Source organism: Paramormyrops kingsleyae, chromosome 22, assembly GCF_048594095.1.
Source record: "Paramormyrops kingsleyae isolate MSU_618 chromosome 22, PKINGS_0.4, whole genome shotgun sequence".
Lineage (NCBI taxonomy): Eukaryota > Metazoa > Chordata > Actinopteri > Osteoglossiformes > Mormyridae > Paramormyrops > Paramormyrops kingsleyae.
Window position 1 is genome coordinate 5,659,759 of NC_132818.1, and position 23,226 is coordinate 5,682,984.

The 23,226-nt window shown below is 48.9% G+C and overlaps 1 protein-coding gene across 4 annotated transcripts; it reads right to left on the reverse strand.

Moving 5' to 3' along the window:
* Positions 1–101: 101 nt before the first annotated feature.
* Positions 102–13,098, reverse strand: LOC111843314 (GRB2-related adaptor protein 2-like). Of its 4 annotated transcripts, none has more exons than XM_072705091.1 (9): positions 12,522–13,098; positions 6,142–6,206; positions 5,450–5,582; positions 5,200–5,291; positions 4,373–4,492; positions 3,031–3,220; positions 2,257–2,418; positions 1,360–1,473; positions 102–1,199 (listed from the first exon to the last, which is right to left on the reverse strand). In XM_072705091.1, the coding sequence occupies exons 3-9, from the start codon at positions 5,528–5,530 to the stop codon at positions 1,023–1,025; spliced, it is 936 nt and encodes a 311-aa protein (XP_072561192.1). In that variant the 5' UTR covers positions 5,531–5,582; positions 6,142–6,206; positions 12,522–13,098; the 3' UTR covers positions 102–1,022. The 4 variants fall into 4 exon arrangements, with proteins under 4 accessions (XP_072561192.1, XP_023666577.1, XP_023666576.1 ...); XM_023810809.2 differs by having other exon boundaries at positions 2,257–2,358; positions 12,522–13,096; XM_023810808.2 differs by having other exon boundaries at positions 2,257–2,361; positions 12,522–13,095.
* Positions 13,099–23,226: the final 10,128 nt, after the last annotated feature.

Below are 23,226 nucleotides of genomic sequence, written 5' to 3' on the forward strand. Positions count from 1 at the left end.
GTTTAAAAAAAATCACCAGTATACAGAGAGTACTAATGTCAAACGTTTATTAGTAGGCTATATTTATCATTTGCTGTGGGGAATAAATACGACACAGACGATTTAAAAATCAGAATTAGGTTTATTGGCCAAGTATTTTCACACACACGGAGGATTGTCTTATCAGTGTCTCTTCTCAGTCGACTTGCAGACGACGGTGTTAAACAGCTCATTGCGATGTAAAATGTACCGTTTCTTTGCGTATTTTAACTTATTTTTTTTAAATGTGTTTTACATTTTAAAATTTACCATAGGACTGCATAAGATGATGGAAAATATCTATCATACATTAAATCAGTTATATTACTGATGGAGTGTGAAATGTTAACAGACAGCTGTGTATATTTCCTGTTGTTATTTCAGAGTGGGTTTTGCTCCCGTTGAAGCTTCATATATAGAACTCTGTAAAAAATCAAGAGACCACTGTATTTAAAAACGTAAATCCTGGTTTAATCCCGGTTCTGTTGGCAGAAGGCTACACTGTGAGACAGGCTGCTTCCAGGATGTTTCTAAGACTGCAGTACACAAGAACCAGGTGAAGCAGGAGTGTGGTGAGCGGTTCTGATTGGTTAATAACCTGTAATATATATATATATATATATATATATATATAATCACAGATGCACACCCATAAATTGAGAAATGAGTGAAACTAAACATTTTGCTGTGGTCTCTTAATTTTTTTCCAGAGCTGTAGATTAAATGTATCTCGGCAAATGGATGTAGTTGCACGAATGAGAATCTGCTCTGATCCATTGTAAACTGGACCGCCGAGATTCACAACAGCGTAATTTGTTTTTATATTAAAGGTATCACCACTGCAATTTATAGGCCTCATTTGGCTTTGCAAAAAACAACAAAATATGTCAGTATGTACAGCTTCAGTGCCGTTTATCTCTGGCTACCGTATCCTTCATGGTAAATCCCTGGAACCTTATATGTTAACCGTGGCCTTGAAGGCAGGTAACGACCAGCAGCACGGCTCAGATGGGCATGGTGTAGTTGGCTGGGAAGAGGCCGATTCTGCCCTGCAGTCTTCCTTTCCACCACGACGGATCGGACCAGTCGAGAACCTCCAGGATTTCCCCAGCGCAGAAGCCCAGCTCGTCCGCCTCCTCCGCCATGAAGTCGTACAGCGCTCTCACGTGCTTGGCGGGCCGCTGGGAATATGCAGCACACAGGGACGGGGAAACTTTTTGTAACAGAAATGTGGGACATAATAGCCTTTGGGAGGGGGGAGGGGGGAGGGGGGGGGGACAGTATAGAAGCTGGGGGTGAGAGATCACCATTAAAGCTTTGGAAGGCCTATGCGGGTTGTACCTGTGTCAGTGCCATGGTGTCAGAGGCTCGGCGGGGCACGGGGGCGGGGCCGAAGGGGCTGCTCCTCCCCACTGCCCCGATGGTGTGAGCTCTCTCCTCCATATTCCTCCTGGGCTGAGAGGGCAGGGAAACATGCACAGGTTTAACTGCGGAAGGAAGAACGCCTCGCGAAGGAACAAATCCACCACGCTAGAGACTGCATGATGGATGCTTTTACAAACATCGTGGTAGCAGCAGAACAGAATTTCCTCTATCTATAGTGTCTTATTTATCTTATTTACAATTGCCTGTTCGTGCATGAAGGCTTATAATTAGTAAACGTCATGAGGTGTCTGTATGTTAATGTGCCTGCAGGATGTTTGCTGCTGGAGTGAGTCCCGTCATCAGAGAGGTGCCCCCGCCTGGCGCTGCCTAACGCAGTCTAACACAGCCTAGTGCAGCCCAGCACAGCCTAGTGCAGCCTAGCAAAGCCTAATACAGCCTAGTGCATCCTAGCAAAGCTTAATGCAAACTAGTGCAGCATTAAACAGCCTAGCAAAGCTTAACACAGTCTAACACAGCCTAGTGCAGCCTAATATAGCCTAGCAAAGCTTAATGCAGCCTAGTGTAGCCTAACACAGCCTAGCAAAGTTTAACACAGCCTAGTGCAGACTAACGCAGCCTAGTGGAGCCTAATGCAGCCTACACAGCCTGGTGCAGCCTAGCAAAGTCTAACAGAGCCTAGCAAAGCTTAACACGGCCTAGTGCAGCCTAACACAGCCTAGCAAAGTTTAACGCAGCCTAGTGCAGCGACTTCCAGCCTGCCAGTGAGCTTTCACAGATGCTATCTTCGTTTTCACGGTGAAACTGTCAGTGCGGCGGGAGGTGTGTGTGCGCGGGGGGTGAGTGTCTCAGTACTTGATGAGCAGGGGGTATGGTGTCAAAGTTCCTGAAAGACGGGGAGCCTCCGAGGCCGTCGTAGTGGTGACTCCTCCCCTCGGGGCCACTTCCCCTCTTCCCCTGCTGAGAGGGTGGGACAGGCCTTACAGACAGATCACAGGCACTTCCCCTCTTCCCCTGCTGAGAGGGTGGGACAGGCCTTACAGACAGATCACAGGCTCTGCATCACCCATTCGCCATGTGTGAAGATCTATGCTATTCCTGTCTGTTCGGAAATCCCCTGTACCGCAGGCTTTTTCGGGTTTCCCGTTTCGGAAATGCTTGGACCAGCGTGGGATGTTACTTTTGGAGCAAAGCGACCCCTTGGGGCCTGTGTGTGTACACGTGGATTCAGCTTCAGTCCCAGCTTCAGTCCCACACTGCGCTGACTCCACATAATTCAGACCAAACCAAAGTCTGAATTATCAACATCATTTTAGCAATACGTCATCATACAAGCGCTGATCGTTGTTTCAGTGCCCCCACTTACCACAGTACCTTTATTTGCACTTTTTATATGGGTCTGCTACACTGAAAGCATTCTGCGCCCTCTAGGTTGTAGCGTGACAAAGAATAAACAAGGTGGCCTCATTTTAAGTGGGATTGTTCTCGGCGATGTGTCTGGCCGCCGTTTGTGGCGCGGTGACCTTAAGTCACGTGCCCATAAATCCAAGCGTATGTGCGTGTGGCTGAAACTCCACCAGGGTCCAGCAGGTGGTGCTGTGGATTCGCAGGGGGCGGATACCCTCCTACCTGATGGTGCATGGGCGGGAACGGCTCGCTTGGCCTGTCCTCCCTCAGGAAGATCTGGGTCTGCTTGGAGATGGAGGTGGTCTTGTAGTACTCCACCAGCTTGTTCAGGGAGGTGAACTTCTCCGTCCATAGGAAGTAGCTGCCTTTTTTGTCCTTCATCACTTTGAAATGCTGCACATCACAATGGTGTCTGTGGGCACACGGATCGCTTTGGGGACAGGTCTGGTATGTTGGGGGCAAAGGGCTCTTTTTCATGGCTCTCTTTTATATACATTCAGGCTGATGATGTGATCAGCGGTTTTTCCACAGTATGGGACCACAGCGTATCAGGTTTTCTCAGGAACATGATAGGTCTCGTATCACATCACACTGACTTAGTAGATGCAGTTATCCAAAGTAATGTATGATTTTCGAGATCAGGATCAGACAGTCCCGGGGGGGGGGGGGGGGGCTGCGGCTTATGAGCTTATGACTCTGCTGACCTCGGAATTTGAACCGATGACCTTCCGGTCTCAGGGAGTCCTAAGCCGTATATAGCAGTTGGTTTTTTCAATAATTTATTCGTGTTGCGTGGTGGATTTAAAGGGCAATTTTCCGTCCATGTCACAGAGCACTCGCTGGATTTAATCAGTTTTGAGAAACTCATTTACTTTGAGACAAATGGTGTCGGAGCCCATGGTGTAGGAGAGAGTTTGATAGTGGGAGGTGGGGTGGGGGGGGGAGATAGTGAGACAGCTTAAAAATTTTACATATAAATGATTATTTTCTATTTTCTGGAGGGATGACTGAAGCCAAGATAAATATTGGGGCCCACACGTCCCTCCGTTCCCCGGCCACTACCCCCCTGTGTGCAGTGACGGGACAGTCAGGGCAGGCGGTTGCTGGGGCCCGAACTGGAAGGGCCCCCCCAATGCACCAGATTACACAGCACACTGCAATGGCAAATCAGCTTTATTTGTGTATTCAATTTTTCACAAAAGTGAAAATACAGGACTTGTGTTTATTAAAATGTCTTTTCTGGTATTATTAATTTAGATGTTTAGCTGAAACAATTTTGGGGAAATTTACCATGCTGGAGGAGTGGGAGTTGGAGAGTTATTTTGAAAAAGGCCCCCAGAGACTCTAGACTCACTCTGCATAGTGAGACAGGACAAACTTACCTCGAACAAACTCTACTTCAGTGTACATGCAGTGCTTAGTCTAGCCAGCAGGTAGAGCACCAACCAAATAAATGCAGAATACTTTCCCTTGGATAGCAAAGAGACCCAGTGGCGTAAATATTGTGTAGGATCCTCCATGCCATTAGCCCTCAGTGCGGGGGGGGGGGAGGTCGCAGGCCCACCTGACAGAAATGGAGAAGTCCCCCGGAGAATTCTGGCTGCCGCGAATGAGGAAAGAGCCCACAGTGCGGGACATCAGCAGCTCCTCCGCAGCGGGGCGACTGGCGCTCTCGTGGAACCAACTGGCGGGGGGGACGTGTGGTTATGCAAACATACAGACACACACAGGATGTACCTGCAGACGTACGGACACACGCACAGGGTGTACCCGCACACATACGGACACGCGCACAGGGTGTACCCGCACACATAAGGACACGCGCACAGGGTGTACCCGCACACATACGGACACGCGCACAGGGTGTACCCGCACACATAAGGACACGCGCACAGGGTGTACCCGCACACATAAGGACACGCGCACAGGGTGTACCCGCACACATAAGGACACGCGCACAGGGTGTACCCGCACACATAAGGACACGCGCACAGGGTGTACCCGCAGACATACGGACACGCGCACAGGGTGTACCCGCACACATAAGGACACGCGCACAGGGTGTACCCGCAGACATACGGACACGCGCACAGGGTGTACCCGCAGACAAACGGACACGCGCACAGGGTGTACCCGCACACATAAGGACACGCGCACAGGGTGTACCCGCAGACATACGGACACGCGCACAGGGTGTACCCGCAGACATAAGGACACGCGCACAGGGTGTACCCGCACACATACGGACACGCGCACAGGGTGTACCGGCAGACATACGGACACATACACAGGCTGTACCCGCAGACATACGGACACATGCACACACACACACAGGGAATACTTGCACATATACAGGCACAGGGAATACCTGCAGAGTATTCACAGGCTCACCTGGGCACCTTCCTTTCTGTGTAATTTTTGGGCACGAACCCTTCATGGCCGTGCAGCTCCGCCTTGTACCAGTGATCCTCACTGCTCAGGATCTGGGGGAAGCGGAGGGAGGTAGTGTAAAGGGAAGCGTGCATGTGTGCAGTGCTGAGACGGCATAGGCTTCCTCTGTCGCACCATACACGGTTTGGGGGGGGGGGGGGGCAGTAATTAGCACCATGGCGACTGGAGGGCCGTTTCGTTTCCCGCTCACCTTCAGAATGTCGCCCTTCCGGAAGCTGAGCTCATCCTCGGCAGTGGCGTTGAAGTCGTATTTCGCGATGGCCTCCATCATGGATGGGAGGGGGGGGCACGGGGAGATCGTAGGGAGGGAGAGCCACTTGTGTCTGTGGGACCGTGGTGTACAGCAGGAGAAGATCTGAGAGGTGATCTGGATAGTAAGTGGACTGGGGACTTTGTAAACACGAGGACTGTTTGGTTAACCGGTTACCGGTTACTAGTCAGCGGTTCTGGGCATGTAGCTATCAGATCCAGGCAACTTTCTGCAAGCAGAAGAGTCAGTGTATGCTTCATCCGCATCGGACCCCCGCCCCCCCCCCCCACTCCCCCATCTGGCATGTTTAGGTCATGGAAAAAATAGGTGAACCAATAACCGTGGCAACAGGGGCTTTGTGTTTAGTGGCTGCCTCTGTTATTTAGTGCTGCCTCACCCAGGGTAATATTTCACAAGTTTTGTAGTTTTGCCCCTTTTAAAATTCCGTGGTTTGATTTATAACCGGCACAGGTTTTCAAAAGAAATGCTCTTTTTGTTTACCGTGTTAAAAATTGTGTCTGAGGGTACATATAAGTGTATAAATGCACGATGGCGCTGGAGCAGTTTCGCAGTATGACCCATTTGTACCCACACCTCCACCACATTTTGCTTCTGGGTGGGTGTGGCCTCACCTGTTACAAAGCTGATGGCAGCAGCCCAACTGCAACAACGGGAGCCAGCATCCACCGTGGCCAGCCTATGGGAAGCAAATATGAAAGTTAGGGGGCGGGGCCTGCAGCATTGAGGGCATTTCCATTCAAATATCCCACGTTTCCAGCCTATAGCTGGGGTCCTGATCCTGTTGCCTCTATAACCAAGGAGCAAATGCTGCTATGGTGCGTGAGGGTCCCTTTCTGCTCTGTCTCACTCCTGATCACCCGCGTGACACTTCAGTGCTGCCCGAGGCAGAGTCTGCCCTGTGGGGCCTCTCTTCATCTGCGAGGAAATGTTTATGCATCTCTTTTTGGCAGAGGGAGACGTATCTGCTGATTTCTATCTCAAAATTTGGGGCGGCAAAGCAAGCTAATTGGGGGCACTTGCATAAGTGTGACAGTGATTCAGGTGCAATGACCGTCTGACAGGCATTAGACGTACAGGGGTCTGGCAGCCGGATCGGACCAGATATCTGCCTGTGTGTCTGTCTGAAATTCACGCGCAAAGACAAAACAAGGAGACGGCAACTTGTATAAACGTTTTGAGTATTCAGTCTACATCTGAGATGCTTTAAAGAATATGCCTGACAATCTCTGCTATAGATGTAAGAGAAATGCCGGTTTCCTGCATGCTCTGTGGGGTTTGGGGGTCAACACCAGGTGGCTGCAGTTAGTCTCCGTTAGGTAATGCGGGGCCTCACATGTCACAAACTTGCTCATTTGTATTGTGTTCCTGGCAGTGATCTCACGGCCAAAAACATCTGCAGTGTCGCATCGATAGCTGAGACTGGGCCGCGCTTCCTTCTCTCGGTTCCTCATGCGCATCATCGAAGCAGAACCCCGGCTCACAGCCCCCACCCCGCCCTGTGGCCGCCTCTGAGGTCACAACTAGACCACGGGGCTGTCTGCTTCATGTTAGGAGGTGTCCTTTTGGGAAAGGAACTCTCAGGATGCAGAGGTTCAGACTTAGAGGGCTGATTGTCTGCCCTACTGACCAGCGTGGAACCGATCAGGTCAATAAATTGATATTGTGTTTACATGCAGGTGGCCGGAAGGAGGCTCAGCAGGTAAGGCTACGGCGCCTGTGCTTGGATGGTCCCTCGTCCAAACCACAGCGAAGGCAGCACTGCACAAGCCCTTAACCGCCAATTGCTATGACCTTGTTTTTGCAAAAAGAAAAAAATGCTGCTTTGGGTGAAATAAAAAAAAAAATAATCATCAGCTACATGAATGTTATTAAGTGTCATTGATCAGTCAATTAATCCTGCTACTTTAAACTTTGGGGAGGAAGGTGCCCCCCCCCCCCCATCCCCTCTGCAGTCACAGTATCGCTTATCTGGTTCCGGTCTTTTCCGTCTGGCTCCCGTTCCAGCCTGATAAAAACTGTTCCAATTACCTTAGCTGTAGAATCAGACGTTGCCTTCGACAGCATTCTCATCACCTCACATAAAAACCACCCATTCTCATCTTTCTTTATTTTCACCAAATACAGTCCACCGTCAAGTGACTGGCTTTGAGGTCTCAGAACTGATATACTACATGTATCTATTTTGTTGGATCTCTATTCAACGTCAGTTACCTTTGCAGGGGACAGAAATATAAAGGAGAGAGATGAAGAAAACTTCTCCCGGAGAGGCCTATCAGGACTGGCTGGCACGGAGCAGGCCTTCCTGCAGAGCGATCGATAGAGGATTTTCTATCGCGAGTGCTCGCTTATTTTCACAAAGACCAGGCTTATCTCTCTCAACCTGTGAACTGCTCCAAACGAGCTCAGCTACACTGCTGGTCGGCAAATCCTTCATAAAGTGAGAGGAGAGGACTTTTCCCTCAGGGAAGGTGATCCTGCACACATGTAACCAGAGAGATTTCTGAAGCTGGGAAGATGTTTTCTTTCCTGGATAATTGGAAATGGGAAGCAGAGGAGACAGATAAACGTCGGCAGGGATTGTACGTGGGTCGCCGTACTGTAAAGGTCACACTTTCAGGCTTATTTTGCAATAATGCCCGGTCACAGTTTAAATGACGTTGAAACGGAGTTTCCGAGAACCGGGTCTATGTCCGAGGCATTCAAGCAAATCATGTGACTCTTACAGAAAACAAACTGGCATGTAGCCAATAATGGTGTTTCATTAAGGACCCACATTGAAGTCAGTCCGGTAACGCTGGGATTTTAACTGGTGACCTTCTGATGACAGGCAGGGCGCTGCCCCCCAATTCACCCCAAAGCTGACGGTCTGAGTGACTCTGGCTTGGCAGCTCTGGGTTGGGAGAATCAGGGACGCTGCCTGGAACGATCTTAGCTGGGCTTGGAAATCGGCTTTCTGGTGGATTTGGGATTAGATATGGAAGCAGAAGTTATGCTGTAGTCAAGAAACTGAGGTGAGAGCCGGATAGTGGGCAGGGCTTTGAGGATGGACCTGTCATTAGCCTGTAGGGGGCAGTGGAGAACCCTACACAGCAGATATTTTACACAGAATGGCTTTACATACAGCACTGGGCTACATGGTTGCATATCATACAGCGAGTCCCGTTACGTACAGGGAGGAGTTCACATGACCCCTCAGTCTCAATCAGATCATGGCCACTTCCCTTCACAGAGGATTAACCTGCTGTTTATATAATACCGTTGTGGAGCAGCTAAGCGGCAGGAAGAGGGACAGGTGACGGGTGGCACCGTCTGTGGCCCAGAAGAGCAGCCTATCAGCGGGCAGCCAATCAGCGGGCAGCCAATCAGTGGGCAGCCAATCAGCGGGCAGCCTTCCTGGCCGTGCCGTCTCCTCCGTCCTCGGTGACCCAGCCGTCGTCCAAATTATAACCCGAGTTAAGGAGAGAGAGGCGTCCACAGCACACCGCAGAGAATTTTAGCCCCGCACGATGACGATGGAGAACGCGGGTTCGGTCTTAAGTAAATGATCATCTTTTCGCTTTACTGAGTAACGGGAAACCGCCAGACGGAGATCCGTTCACGATGGACGGGCTGCAGCAGGCGCTGCGATGTCGGCACGCCAGAGTTTAACGTTTTACTGCCGAGAATTTTACATAAAGGAATTATTATTCTAATAACTGTGAGAGAGGGAAGCCATCTACTCCAGGAAATACGGGGGAATAAAATGTGTGACGGCTCGCTGTTTAAATTTTGTGTCTAAATAGCTTGTGGGATTTTTAAGGAACAAAGGCTTGACTTAATGTGATCCAGAGAGCAGAAGAATCGATTAACCGGCGCTGCTCTCTGCTGCGCCCCTTAAACCGTGTCTAAGAGGACGAGCCCAACGCACCCGGACTGTAGGTCTATGTCCGCCGCAGGCTGCCTTCCAAGCCTGCATTTCTGCATTTCTATCATTCGGCAGAAAATTTAATGCCACTTTCGCAATCCAGCATCTTTGGTATTCGCTCGTCGACGGCAGCTAATAAGCCCCCCCCGTCAGAGGGCGGCGTGGGGAGTCACTAGACGCAAGGAAACAAAGAAAAGGGGGAAGTTAAACAGATGACGAAATAAAAAAAATATGAGAAGGAGCCGTTTCAAAGCAGGTCAGTAGGATGCAGACTCGAGTGTGCAAAGTGGTCACCTCCATCAAACCCTGGACAAACTTTCACGCAGACTGCGTGACATTCCACTCTGGAGGAACACAGAGCACCTCCTTCATCATAATCTAATTACAGAAATGGGGATCATAAGAGGGCTGTCGGCCTGTGCACACAGTAACACACGCTGCCTGAAATAGAAGCGATAACATTGTCCTGATTACGACTGCTGCTGTTTGCTAAGGGTCTCGAAATCATCCTCATGTACAAGACATGCTAAAGTCTTAGCCAGGCAAAGGAAATCATGTTTAAATGATCTTCATGTTGCCGTAAAACCGTCATGCTCGATATCCTCTGTGTACCGAGGACTGATAAAGTCACCCCAGGATTCACAGCAACCATCTATGTATTTTTTTGACTTGACCACTAGCACACCTAGTAAGGCTAATCAATACCTCATTTAACTTTTAAACTAATTAATTTTATTAATTATGTGAGCTGGTGGTGATATTTAATGAATACATGTAATGGCTGAGTTGGCGCTGAGGAGAGCTTTGGGGACTGAAGCGTGTTCATCTAGCCGTCTAACAAGACGACGGTAACTTTTTGGAGAACTGAAAAAATTCTTGTTAGTTTGTATTGTGTTACTCTTAATCTGCATATGTTCTAATGTTAAATAGTTTTTTTTCCCCCCAGCAAATACACATTTACTACCCTGATATATAGCTTTAAATATTTTCTTTGACCGCCTAAGAATTTTGCAATATTATTTACTGTATTATATGGTTTTTGAGCATTTTAATTTGAATAAATTAACACATAATAAAACTGAGTTTAGATTAACTGCCTGAGTTTAATTCTCAGCAGATTAATTTCAGATCTGCCACCAGACCTGTTGCAGAGTGTACAGTTACAGACATAACAGTCTGTTACTAATATGCAAGACATCCTTTTTTGAGTCAACATTTAAAGAAAGCATCTGTGTTTTTTTAACAATGTAGACGAAGCTAAACTTGCATACTATCTCCATTAGTAGTAAACAAGTCATGCGCCTCGATCAAAGGTTGTAAAAAAGCTCAGCCTGATGTGTAGAGCGATACATTAAATGCTGATCCTTTTGCCCTTGTCTTCTCACTGGTATCTTCACTGGGCAAATTGCAGTGAAGCTTGACTTGCTTTCTGTTCTTTACTGCTCAGCGATGCGCTGCTGGCAGCCATGGGTGACCGTGTGAGGGGCTGGGGATCGGCGGACGGTCCCTGGATGGTAGGGTTTGGGCTCGCCGCCTCCGGGGGGGAGGGAGAAGGGAGCTGGGCGCTTGGCTGAGAGGCAGCAAGCGGGAAGTGAAGCTGCAGCTACATCCAGTGAATGTGAAAGACGGCGTGACCACATGTGCCCTCTACCTCCACTGGGGGTTGGGTGGGGTGTGTGAGCCAGACGACGGCCTGTCGGCTTAATAGAGTGTCCTCGTACCACTGGGCCGGTTCTGGACCAGCAAACTCAGGACTCACTTCTACATATAAGATATTGGGGGTAGGGGGGCAGTGACCCACTCTGAGCACTGCACAACTCATGGGGATATGATGAAGTGATAAATGCTTTATTTGGTTATATGGTTTAAGGGCCTTGTTCAAGAGCCCACAGACTGTTCTACTGAGGTTGGAACCAGTGACCTTCTGAGCACACGCCCTTAGCCCCCTCAGCCACCCACCGCCCATAAAATAAAAACCCCCAATGCGGCAGAAATGGCTTACGGCTCCGAACTCTAGCAGCCTCATTAGTTCACCTGCCATAAAACACTAAGCCCAAAACCGGCAGCGGCATTCCATACTGCTCATATTTAGTATGCCCTGTTACGTCCATCACGTCTCCCTGGTTCAGGGTTCGAATCCGCCCCCCCCCCCCCCCCCCCCCCCCCCCCCCGCTGCCCTGCCTCAGGCCTTGTATTTCCCAGGAGACTCCAGGCTCAGTGGGAGCCCCCCCCCGCATAAGCGCTTATGAAAGATGGATGGATTTTTTTTTTTGCCTGTCAAAAAGCGACACTGACCGTTTGAAGAGGGTAAGGGGTCTTATTAACATCGAGCCCGAATCCTGCGGGACATGAAGGGCCTGTATTGCCAAGCGGCTGGTACCAGCTCCCTTTGCTCATGAACATACTCATTAGGTCTGCAACGCTAACAGGCACCGCCTGACCTCTGTTCCACTAATTTGCATTTTATGCTTTAGTTATAGCGGAGATATTTAAAAAAATGTTTTACATGCAGGGTTATATGTAAAGACTACCGCACTTCTGATGTTTAAAATCATGGTCATGGCATCTCGCAATGAGCCACAGCCCAACGTTATTCCGAATATCGGGGGAGGTATCCTACTTCTAATTCTTTTTGCTGCTTTTAATTTATTTCCCCCATCGTAACACTGATTTGATCACAAACGTATAACTTAATTGTTGCTTTATTTGATCCCTGCGGCATTTACAGGTTTTGCGGTGGCGCACCCTGGGGTGCTCAGGTGAGTGCCCCAGACCCTCGTGGCCCGGGCAGTGGCGCCCCCCCTTCGGATTTAATCAGACAGGGATCGCGGCCGTGAAGCACCCAAGTGTGATAACCCGCTACAGCTCACCCAAAATGCATTAATTAGAAGCACGGGAATACCGTACTGAATCCGGCGTGTTACATATCACGGAAGGTCTATGGGAGGCAATAGTAATAAAAGCGACAAAAAAAAAAAAAAACTCGTTTGACACCTTCTCAGTTACATTTAAGCCTCCAGAATGGAACAGCGTTAAAATAATAACACAGGGGCACAATCAATACTGAGCGACGGCTAAAGTACTCACTTATATGCGCCACAAAAAGTGCGATCCCACTGTCGGTAGTTTGAATGAAACTCTCTTTTCACATACGCTGGTGTCAGAGGTCCCACGGCGCAGTAAAAGCGTGTAAATATATCCACGTTGACAAATAATACCACAAATGTACAATGAAATAAACAGAAACTATGTATCACGGACACATACAGCCGCTGTATTGCGTCTTTGTAGCGAAGGAGAAAAGTTGAGCAACTATGTGCATATAACCCACCTTATTTGGTTAAGTCGCTACACCCCCTGCCACCGCAATACGCAAGAGTATGCTTAATAAAAATAAAGAACGCCCCCATGCAACACACAGGAAAAGAAAGCCCCATAAAATCCGCTTTAACAAGCGACTTCAAAAGGCAACAGAGCCAAATGACTTATATGATAATTTGCAGTACGTCCAAACATCATACAGCCGTCTTTAAGAGGGATGTTGTAAATTAAGTCCTAATGGTAATGACCGATTGACTGACATCTGGTGTAATCGCATACAATGATTTTTTTCCCCCCGAGAACCATAACCTGTCCTTTCCTCTCCAAAACAGAGCAAGTTTGTCTGAGAAAATAGTCTGTATTGAGTATTCTGTGGTTATAGAGAGAGAGGATGTAGAAATTAAACTGCAGGTGGTCTGTGTGGTGTGGAAGGGGAGGCAGAGGCCAAGTTACAGGAAGTTAGATGCACCAGAGCAACATGGTGGATGGTGGAAGTTTGTGGGTTTCTCTCTCTCTCTCTACTCAGATCCATCCTCATCCTGGAGTAATTTTATTCTCTCACACCCACAGAATGTATTCTACATGTTTCTTTTTTGCCAACATGTTTATTAGACAAAGATGATGATCAACAGCGAAGAGTCCGCCCAATGTGGCATACACACCAGGTGTAACCCACTTGAGTCCATGGCTGGGTTTCTGTTACCCCTTTTCCACTGCAAAGGTGCCGGTGCCGATCCCCAATTTGGAACCAGTACCACATTTTTTTCCACAGAAAAAAAAAATGGCGCCAGTGCTGCAAAATGGACTCCAAACCGGCACCAAACCTTTGCTGGCCTGGATGAAGCACCCGTGTCGTCATGAGAGGTGGGCGGAGTAACCGAGGCAACGCAAAATAAAGATAATGTCGGAAAGTGGGCGTGGTTTGTGATGTGGACGCAGTGTTGTCACCCGGTTCCCACTGGGCTCTCAAGTCCGTGGAAATGCAGGCCGGCTCTTGCTGGTTCCCAACTTCAGCACCAGCTGAGCACCAGCCCCAGTGCCAGCACTGGCACCAGTGGAGTGGAAAAGGGGCCTGTGGGTCCTTGGGTCCTTGGCTACACTTTCTGTCAATACCCAGGACTGTCCGCTCAGAATGCCTGCTCTGATGCTTTTACACTTACAGAGTAGTTAGCATTAGCAATGATGCAGTGTGTGCAGTGCAGACTGCAGTACCCCCCTGCTGGACCTAGGCGGAGGGTAATTCTGTGATTGCCCTGCACCCAGCTGTAGTTGCAGTAGCAGCAAGTTTTGCCTGAATCTGCAGAACTCAAGCTGCCAGCTGCCTGCAATTTATGACAATTTTTTTCACGCTCTGCACAGATTACAAGCAGCAGTTTGTCAGTCTCGTCGTTGCATGTTGTTGCATGTAGCTGCAGGATTTCTGTTGGCTGCGTTGCTTAAGAAATGAAAGATTGTGATTCCTGGAAATTAAATGGAAACATTTCTGCACCATTATCACCTTCAGTGTTTGGTGTGTAGCTGTGGTTTTGCGTTCAGCTGTCCCTGCTTCGCCCCCATCGTCACACGGGATTGAACTAGAGAGGCCGTATTGTCATTGCCCATTTACATTCTCCTTTAGCCTGGGGATGAAGGTCCATAAATGTGTTCAGAAGGCTACTCACTTTGAGGTTTCTGCTTGTTAAGAGCTTCAAACCCACATTTGCTTTTATCAGGTACCAGGAGGGCTATAAACAGCAGGTGGTGGGGGGGGGGGGGGCGTATTTCAGAAGGCCCCCGAGTGACAGAGACCCTACAAAATTTGTAATATAATTGCATTGGTCTATGATGGCAGGTAGATACATGGTGAGAGATCCCAGATGCCCTAGAGTGTTAGTCTTTCAGCAATTCTGTAGCACATGTATGAAACTTTTAGTACTTGTTTAATTTTCACTAGTAAAGAGATATTGAATAATAGAGTTTTGTAAATTATTATCACGTACACACATGTGAGGAACCTGGGTTAGGTTAAAGAGCGGTTAGGGAACCTGAGGATAAATCTGAAAGTGTAACTAAACAATGTGAAAAATTAACGCTGTAACGCGCAAACCAGTCATGCTGACAGAGGGCATGTGTTTTGCTCTGGAAGAATCAGAGATACATCGCTTTTTTGAATCCTGACAAAGAGACAGATTTTTTTTTCCAGGAAATAATTTGTGAACCAATTTTATTGTCTCATATGATCAAGAAAGAAAAGATTTAATTTCAAATATATATTTTTCAAGATGTATTTTGTTAACGCAATTTAAATGTACTGTATGACTTACACAACCATGACCCTCTGAACTTTTATCTGCTATAGTCTCGTGTTTTGCGTTAAATTCATTGAGATTATCGTAATGTGGCTGGAATGAAGGTCAAACAAATGAAGATCATTCAGTAGTCATGTCCCTCGCAGAAGACCTCTGCAGTATTTATGCAGAGTTGCTATGGCTTCCCACCAAGTACAGCAATGCTCTGTGGTGCACTGAAGATCATGAAGGAGCGCTTTCAACCACACGGCCATTTCCTTGCATGTAGCAGCTCCGACCCAAACCGAACTGCGGCAAGCGGCGGAATCTGGCTATAAAGGAGTCTGTCTTTATGTGAAAATGGCATTTTCAATGTCATTTTCTCTTGCAGCATAGCTGAAGCGTCATAAATGTGGACTGTTTGCCCTCACTTATTTTACACCCTGAACACCATGCTATATTAGTCTTCCCTCATTTACACCCTGAACACCATGCTATATTAGTCTTCCCTCATTTACACCCTGAACACTACATCCTGTTAGTCCTCCCTCATTTTACACCCTGAACACCAGGCTTTATTAGTCTTCCCTTATTTTATACCCTGAACGCTACATCCTAATAGTCCTCCCTCATTTTTCACTCTGAACATCATGCTTTGTTGGTCTTCCGTTGTTTTACACCCTGAACACTACATCTTATTAATCCTCCCTTACTTTACACTCTGAATATCAGTCTATGTTACTCTTCCTTCATTTTACATGCTGAACATTATATACTCTTAATCCTCCCTCATTTTTCTCTCTGAACACCACGTCTCTCATTTTAAACCTTGAACACTGCGGCCTGTTAGTCCTTTCTTATTTTAAACAGCAGGCTTTATTAGTTTTCCCACTTTTTACACCCTGGGAACTATGTCCTGTTAGTAGTCCCTCATTTCCCTCCCTGAACACCAGGCTGTGTTAGTCTTCCCTCATTTTATACCCTGAACACTTTATCCTATTAGTCCTCCCTCATTTCCCTCCCTGAACACCAGGCTGTGTTAGTCTTCCCTCATTTTATACCCTGAACACTTTGTCCAATTAGTCCTCCCTCATTTCCCTCCCTGAACACCAGGCTGTGTTAGTCTTCCCTCATTTTATACCCTGAACACTTTGTCCTATTAGTCCTCCCTCATTTCCCTCCCTGAACATGATGATCTGTTAGTTCTCCCTCATTCTGTATTCTGAAAATCATGGCCTGTGAGTTATTCCTCATTTTACATTCATATGATGAGGGAAAAGAAGAGTCGTTTCTGCAGGTGTTCCGCTTTAATCATTGCTGAGATCTACAGTATCCTGTAAGCATTGCTCACTGTTAACAGAAGCTCCACCTTCAGCTTTAACCACAGCTTCCGCGACCTTTTAGATCAGCTAGATTTCTGAGAAAAGCAGCTTAAATTTTTGACTGATTAGATAATGATATAAACTCACGATTTATCAAAACCATTGCTTTTGGTAAATATTTTGCCTGTGAATGTTCATTTTGTTTAATATTATCACTTAATTTTCACTTCAGATAATCAGGGTATAGTATTTTAATTAGTGTCCTATTAAAGTCACAGTCACATTTTAAAGGGACTTCGGGTTTGATTTGATACAGCTCCTCTGCTTCTGGACATTCTTGCTGTAACACCGGCTCTGTCGTACATCAAACCCAACATGAGGATTCAGAAGCCGTTCATTCTTACGCTAAATGATCTACGAATAATATGGGGGTAGGTGCTCTCTGGAATGCTGACTATGAATAACCTCAGGAAAATACCTACAGTACCTGTATGAGGGGGTGTTTTTGGGCAAAAGCCAAAAACACACAAAAATACAGTATGGTATTTAATATCAATAATATCTATTGCTTGGTTGCAAGTTTTTACTATAATAGTCACTTGGGTTGCAAGGTCTTTCAGACCTACTCTGTGCTGGAGGGGAATTTCATTTGGCTAATTTAACAGCCTTTGATGTAGCTTGTGGGTCATTAAGGCCCTTAATGATCTCCGTGAAGTTATGAGATGGGAGACAAGTGTGTGTAAGTCTGCCACCAACTGCCGCCTTCCATTATCAAAACCGAAGTAGTTCAGTAAAGGCGTGAAGAGTCGCTTTTGTGATGATAGGAGTTAATGAGTCAAAGGAGCACTGAGTGATCAGAGAGAAGAGAAGAATCTGTGGCCGGCGTGTCCCATTCTGCTCCCCTTTTCCTCTGGCTATGTCTCAAGGTGGTTTTTCTTCCTGGTTCACATCATTTTATCTCACTTTCACTTAGTGTCATGGGTGTCACCATTTTGAAGGGTGATATGTGACTGTGCTAAAACAAAATGTTAGAAAAGTCCCTGGAAGGTGGGAGCACATTTCACCTGAACCTCGTCCTCTGCTATTCCGTCACCGCAGGGCGGGGCTGGGGCACCCAAGCGCCCAGTAGTGTGAAGCACCCCCTTGCTGAGGGGCCATACCAGTGCCCCTCTCGTGATAGCCCACCCCCTGCCAGTCGCGCTCTGCCAGCCAAATCTGTCCTCGACATCAGAAGATTTTGGGGGATCCTACACAGGCGTTAGCGCCGTCATCATCCAGGCTCCTTAGTTACCTCAAGATCTGCTCCCTGCCTCCTCAAACAAGCGCCAACCAGCAAGGTATCGCTGTGAGCGCCAACCAATCAGCAAGGCAGTGCTGTGAGCGCCAACCAATCAGCAAGGCAGTGCTGTGAGCGCCAACCAATCAGCAAGGCAGTGCTGCGAGCACCTCCCCAGTCGTGTTCGAAGAAAAGTAGTACTACTAAAAAGGGATCTGGAACTGCCTCCGAGGAACTACAATTAGACCCATTTCCTGTAGTGGGAAACCGGCAGAAGTTCTTGGTTCTGAAAAAAACTCCTCAGTGGGAAAGCACTTCATGATCACGTGGCAAGTCTGAGCGTTTAGTCTGAGTGTTTTCCCCCAGAGTGATGGTCACAGGCATAGCCGTCTAGCCGAGAAACCCAGGAGGACGCAGGAAGTAGGGTGATTGCTTTATGCTGGTAATGTGCACCCAGATCTCAGCAAGAGCGTCAGCCCCAGGCCTTATTGAGAAACAAGGCTCAATGCTAACATTCTCCACAGGACGTTTCTCGTAAATAATGAATGGCGTGCGGCCTCTGGGGTCGCGATGCACGTGCAGATTGTGTGGAGGTGTGCCTCATGGCTGACCATGGCCCTGCCGGACTTCACTCTTCAGGTGACGCAGTGCGGAATGACGTCCTTTCTTCCAAGATGAGAATAAAGACAGAAGAGAATAAAAAATCAATATATGTATTTTTCTCCTCTCAAGGCTGCAAGATGAATCGAAGCGGCACTGAGGAAACAGACGGTTCTTCCACAGTCCTCAGTCGTTTGCTACTCTCCTCCTCGGACCAGTATGATTCATGCAGCCGCTTGTCCCCGCTCTGTCATTGTCACGTCTCTCAGTCCCCCCCCCGGCAAGGGGTCGCTGTGTGCCATCGATATTGATCTCGCCCTTAAATCACTCTCATTAGCAAACAGAGCTGGCTGAGTTGTCCTCCGCACCCTAACGATGGCGCTGTCCCAGTGAGAGGGAAATCAGCTCCTTCATCCTGACTGGTGCTTGTGCAGAGAGACTCCCTGGTGTCACTTGAGCTCCAACAGCAGAACACACACCTGCTCTAAGGGCGACTCTAAGCCCTAAACGCGGCTTCAGTGTCATTCATGTAGGCTACCAGTCAAAAGATTTTGCACACACTAAGATTTTCTACATTTGCGTGTTACTCATTTACATTTAATAAAAATACCATCAACATTCTTTGCTAACAAATTGCAAATTTACAACATGTTCAACATTTCAGTATCTTTATGAGCAAGAAAATGTCATATTTTTGATTCATCAAAGTAACCACCTCTAGCAGTTATAACAGGAGAGAAAATTCAAGGCATCCTTTCCTACCAGGGACAGTAAATACTGCTCCGTTTCATGGGATGAAACAGTTAACCAGTGCATTTGAAAAACAGCCAATAATTTGACCATGCCATCACATAACCACATACAACCAGTTCATGGTATGTCAGAAATGCACTGTTACATACTCATTCCATGTTATAAAGGAAACTTACATTTTCATTTATAGTTGTTCATTCAACTTTCCCATGCTTAACAAGGATAAAAAATGTACAGTTTATGAAATAAATGGGAGAGTGTGGTGTGCAAAAACTTGACTGGTAGTGTGTTCACTGACATCACGTCTCCCCTCCTCAAGCTTCGAATTCTATAAGAAATAAACCCCCCTCCCCCCCCCCACTGGACGGGCTTTAGCTTCTGGTCCAGCATTTGTTTATCTCAGCATCAGAAAATCCACTGAGCTTCTCACCTATGACATACTAAGCGTGAACAGCAGAAGATGACAGGAAGTGGTTTAGCCCAGGGTGTGGTAGGGATGGTGGCACGCACTCGTGTCCGAGAGGCAGGTGGGGTCTGGTGGACGGAGCAGTAATGATGCGTGGGGGGGTGTAACGTGCAAAGAGCCTGGGAAGGCCATGGTCCTCATTACTGCAGTTGAGGGTGGAGAAAAGGCCTTTCGGAATAATGCCGGTGTTTAGCCGGCGCTGAGCCTCCACGTGGCGTGGGGGGGGGGGGCGTGCGTTAGCGGGGTCAGCTGACACCCCGCTCGCTTTATAGACGCTTGACTGTGGTGGAGAATTTGTTGTGTTTTTATTTTTATTTTCTTTCTGCTGATGCCAGTGTTTAATTTTTTTTTACCTTGGCATGGGCTTGTATTGTGGAGGGGGCAGGGGGAGGGGGGGGGGTACGGAGTGGTATTACTGCGAGGGAAGCAGATGGTCAGGAAGCAGGGGGACGGTCCGGCCCAGCCAAAAAGGGTTTAAAGAGGGAGGGAGGGGCGGGGGGGGAGGAGTGAGCAGATGAGGATGGGAGAGAGCAGGGCAGCTAGCGAAGGGGTTACAGAGCCAGAGCGCCCAGCCGCGCCCTGGAGGCCTGCCTAGCCGCGCCCTGGAGGCCCGCCTAGCCGCGCCCTGGAGGCCTGCCCGGGCTCCTCTCGCACACGGGCAAGAGCTTAAATAAGCCGCTTATTATTTTTAGATCATCACTCAGCGCAGCGCCGCTTCCGCGTCGGCCGTCTTGTGCCCAGCTGGTGCTTAAAACTGAACGTTTACGTTCACGAGGATGAGGAGGGTGGATCGGCGTGGAGGGGGGGGGGGGTTGTGGCACTGACCCTGTGGACAGCCTGGGAGGTGTCAGTCCTGGAAGGTGTGGTGCGGTGTGATCACAGCAGAGGAGGGCTGGACGTGGGGCTGGAGGAGGTGTGAGGAGCTGCCCCTGATCTGCGAGGTGAAGCAAGGGTCATTGTCAGAAACAGAAAAGAGTGGAAGCCACAATTACTGTCCTGGCAGGAAGTGCGGGAGTGTCATTAATCAATTGGGGCCCCGCTCTCCCTGCGTCTGGCCCGCATTCAGGCTCGGCGTTTGACCTTTTCTGCCAGCACGCGTGCGGAGAATATCCCTTTTTAAATACCACCGTAATTAATAGTTTTCCTACACGAAGCCTGTGACCTCCTCTGGCTGCCGTCTCGCCTGCGTTTCGCATCTCTGCGCTGCTGGGTTCTGATGTAACCGTGATGACTGCATGCTACCCGCGGTATATCTGGAGGTCGGCCGTGGGGGGGCGCCTGCTGTCATTTCGGGCCCCCCCAGCTCGTGGCTTCGCTCTGAAGGTGCCCCCAGACTCAGCCGGCCCCGCATAAAGGAGCAGGATCAGAACCCGTGACAGATGGGTTGACGTAAAAGGCCGTTCCCGGTTGCGGTGCACTTCCCCTGGACGTCCCAGATGGCGCTGTGGCGCCCAATTCTGCATCACTAGCAGATGGGGCTAAACCACAAAATGAGATGCAGGGAGAGGTCTGCACTCGCTAGACTGCGCCTCCTGCTGGAAGCACCTGGTGCCGCTCCGTAGATGCGGGCAGCGAGGGGCAGAATGGATCGAGGTTTCGGACTGGGCCTGGGATTATCGCCGACTGCTCTAAGCCTCCTCACATTGCCTTCTCTGCTGGTTCCCACTGGGTTAAACAGGTGGCGAGCGCCGCGATAATCCTTCGGAGAGCTCTGGCGCTTAATCTCTCTCATGGGTCCGAGTAGCCAACCCCACGCACCGTTTAGACGTTGGGGAAGAGCATGTTTGTTCCCATTTTTAGATGAATGCAGCAGAAGCAGAAAGGCAGACCTGTCTTTGGCTGAGAGACGCTGAACAATGGAGCTGCTATGGGCAGCGTGCGGATGGCGTCTGTGTGGAGGTGTTGGAGCACATGTTTCTCAGTAAGCAGTCCTCACTTCCAGTCCTGCTTCCTGTTTTCTAACTGATTTATTTCAAGGTCCTGCCTCCCCCTCATAACCATCTCAGCAGAATGGCAAAGTGCTTGGGCGCAATCCCACTCCTGACCAGCAGGGGGAAGTGTGGCACCGCTGTCCCTACTGCAACATTTACATTTATGAAGAAAAACTCCTGAGGCCAAACAATAGGAGGGAAAGGAGATTTACGCTTAAACAGACAGACACATGCCAAGCGCCAGGAGAAAGCGGAGACTTCCAGTTACACAGGCACATAGGCAGGGGGGTCGGCTTGGAGGAGCAGGGGGGACAGAGAGACCCCTGATTATATATCCGCTTGGAGTCTGGAATCGCAGCACACCTAAGGGGGCCACTCAAAAGAGGCTAAATGTAAGGGGGCGGGGCTTGGTTATGTAATCAAAGATTCTTCCACAGCTCCAAAAACAGGAAACAGAGCAGTATAGTCTTGAACAAAAGACTACACTGCAGCACTGAAGAGCGATGATAATAATGGATGGCTAAAGCCTTCTCAGGCCGCATTGAGAAACGCTTCCGTGCTCAGTCTCCAGGTGCCACCTGTCACTGTAGCTGCCCGGCAGCCATAAATTACAGGGATAAGAGTAAAGAGTGACTGACCCCCAGCGACTTGGGTAAATGTTTGGGCCGTAATGCTGATGGATACAAAGTAAGAGTGCCGGTGGCCCTAGGTATAGAGAGAATGGAAAGAGAGAGACAGAGCAATAAAGAGAGAGAGAGAGAGAGAGAGAGAGAGTTGGTGGGCTGATATACAAAGATGATACATATGGATAATATTTGTTGCTTACAATAGAAAGAAGAAGGCTGCCCGAGGAATGAATGACACAAAGGGGCTGTCACCATGCGTGCTGTCATCATGCGTGCTGTCGCCATGCGTGCTGTCACCAGGCGTGCTGTCACCAGGCGTGCTGTCACCATGCGTGCTGTCCATGCGTGCTGTCCATGCGTGCTGTCACCATGCGTGCTGTCATCATGCGTGCTGTCACCAGGCGTGCTGTCACCATGCGTGCTGTCCATGCGTGCTGTCCATGCGTGCTGTCATCATGCGTGCTGTCATCATGCGTGCTGTCGCCATGCGTGCTGTCCATGCGTGCTGTCCATGCGTGCTGTCCATGTGTGCTGTCCATGCGTGCTGTCACCATGCGTGCTGTCGCTATGCGTGCTGTCGCCATGCGTGCTGTCCATGCGTGCTGTCATCATGCGTGCTGTCCATGCGTGCTGTCATCATGCGTGCTGTCCATGCGTGCTGTCGCCATGCGTGCTGTCATCATGCGTGCTGTCCATGCGTGCTGTCGCCATGTGTGCTGTCATCATGCGTGCTGTCGCCATGCGTGCTGTCATCATGCGTGCTGTCCATGCGTGCTGTCATCATGCGTGCTGTCCATGCGTGCTGTCGCCATGCGTGCTGTCGCCGTGCGTGCTGTCGCCATGCACAGAGACATTGTGCTTAGGGCCATCATGGCACACAGGCACACGGCATCGAGTGCAGGGGGGTTTCTGTAGGACACAGGCACATGCTTAAAGGAGGAGTCTGCCCACTCTGCACGGTGGATCGATCCATTTGCGGTGGGGGGAGCGTATGGTTCTTTGCCGCCTGACTGAATGGCACATGTCTCACATTGCTGCTCTGATCTGTGTTGGATTATGTTGTGTTGTATTGTGCTATTTAGGCTGTGCCGGGCTGTATCAGGCTGTGGTGTGTGGTTTCAGGCAGTGTCGTCCACTGCTACAATACACTGCACTTTGATGGGCTGTGTTGGGCTGTATTGCGATGTTTTGGGATATGATGTGTTGCACTTTGTCAGGCTGTGTTTTGCT

Excerpts from the sequence above, each read along its gene's own strand:
- LOC111843314 (XM_072705091.1), bottom strand. The coding sequence starts at position 5,530 with ATGATGGAGGCCATCGCGAAATACGACTTCAACGCCACTGCCGAGGAT. Across the intron at positions 5,292-5,449 it reads GGAAGGGCGACATTCTGAAG|ATCCTGAGCAGTGAGGATCA; the intron begins GTGAGCGGGAAA and ends CGCTTCCCCCAG. Across the intron at positions 1,200-1,359 it reads ACACCATGGCACTGACACAG|CGGCCCGCCAAGCACGTGAG; the intron begins GTACAACCCGCA and ends GCATATTCCCAG.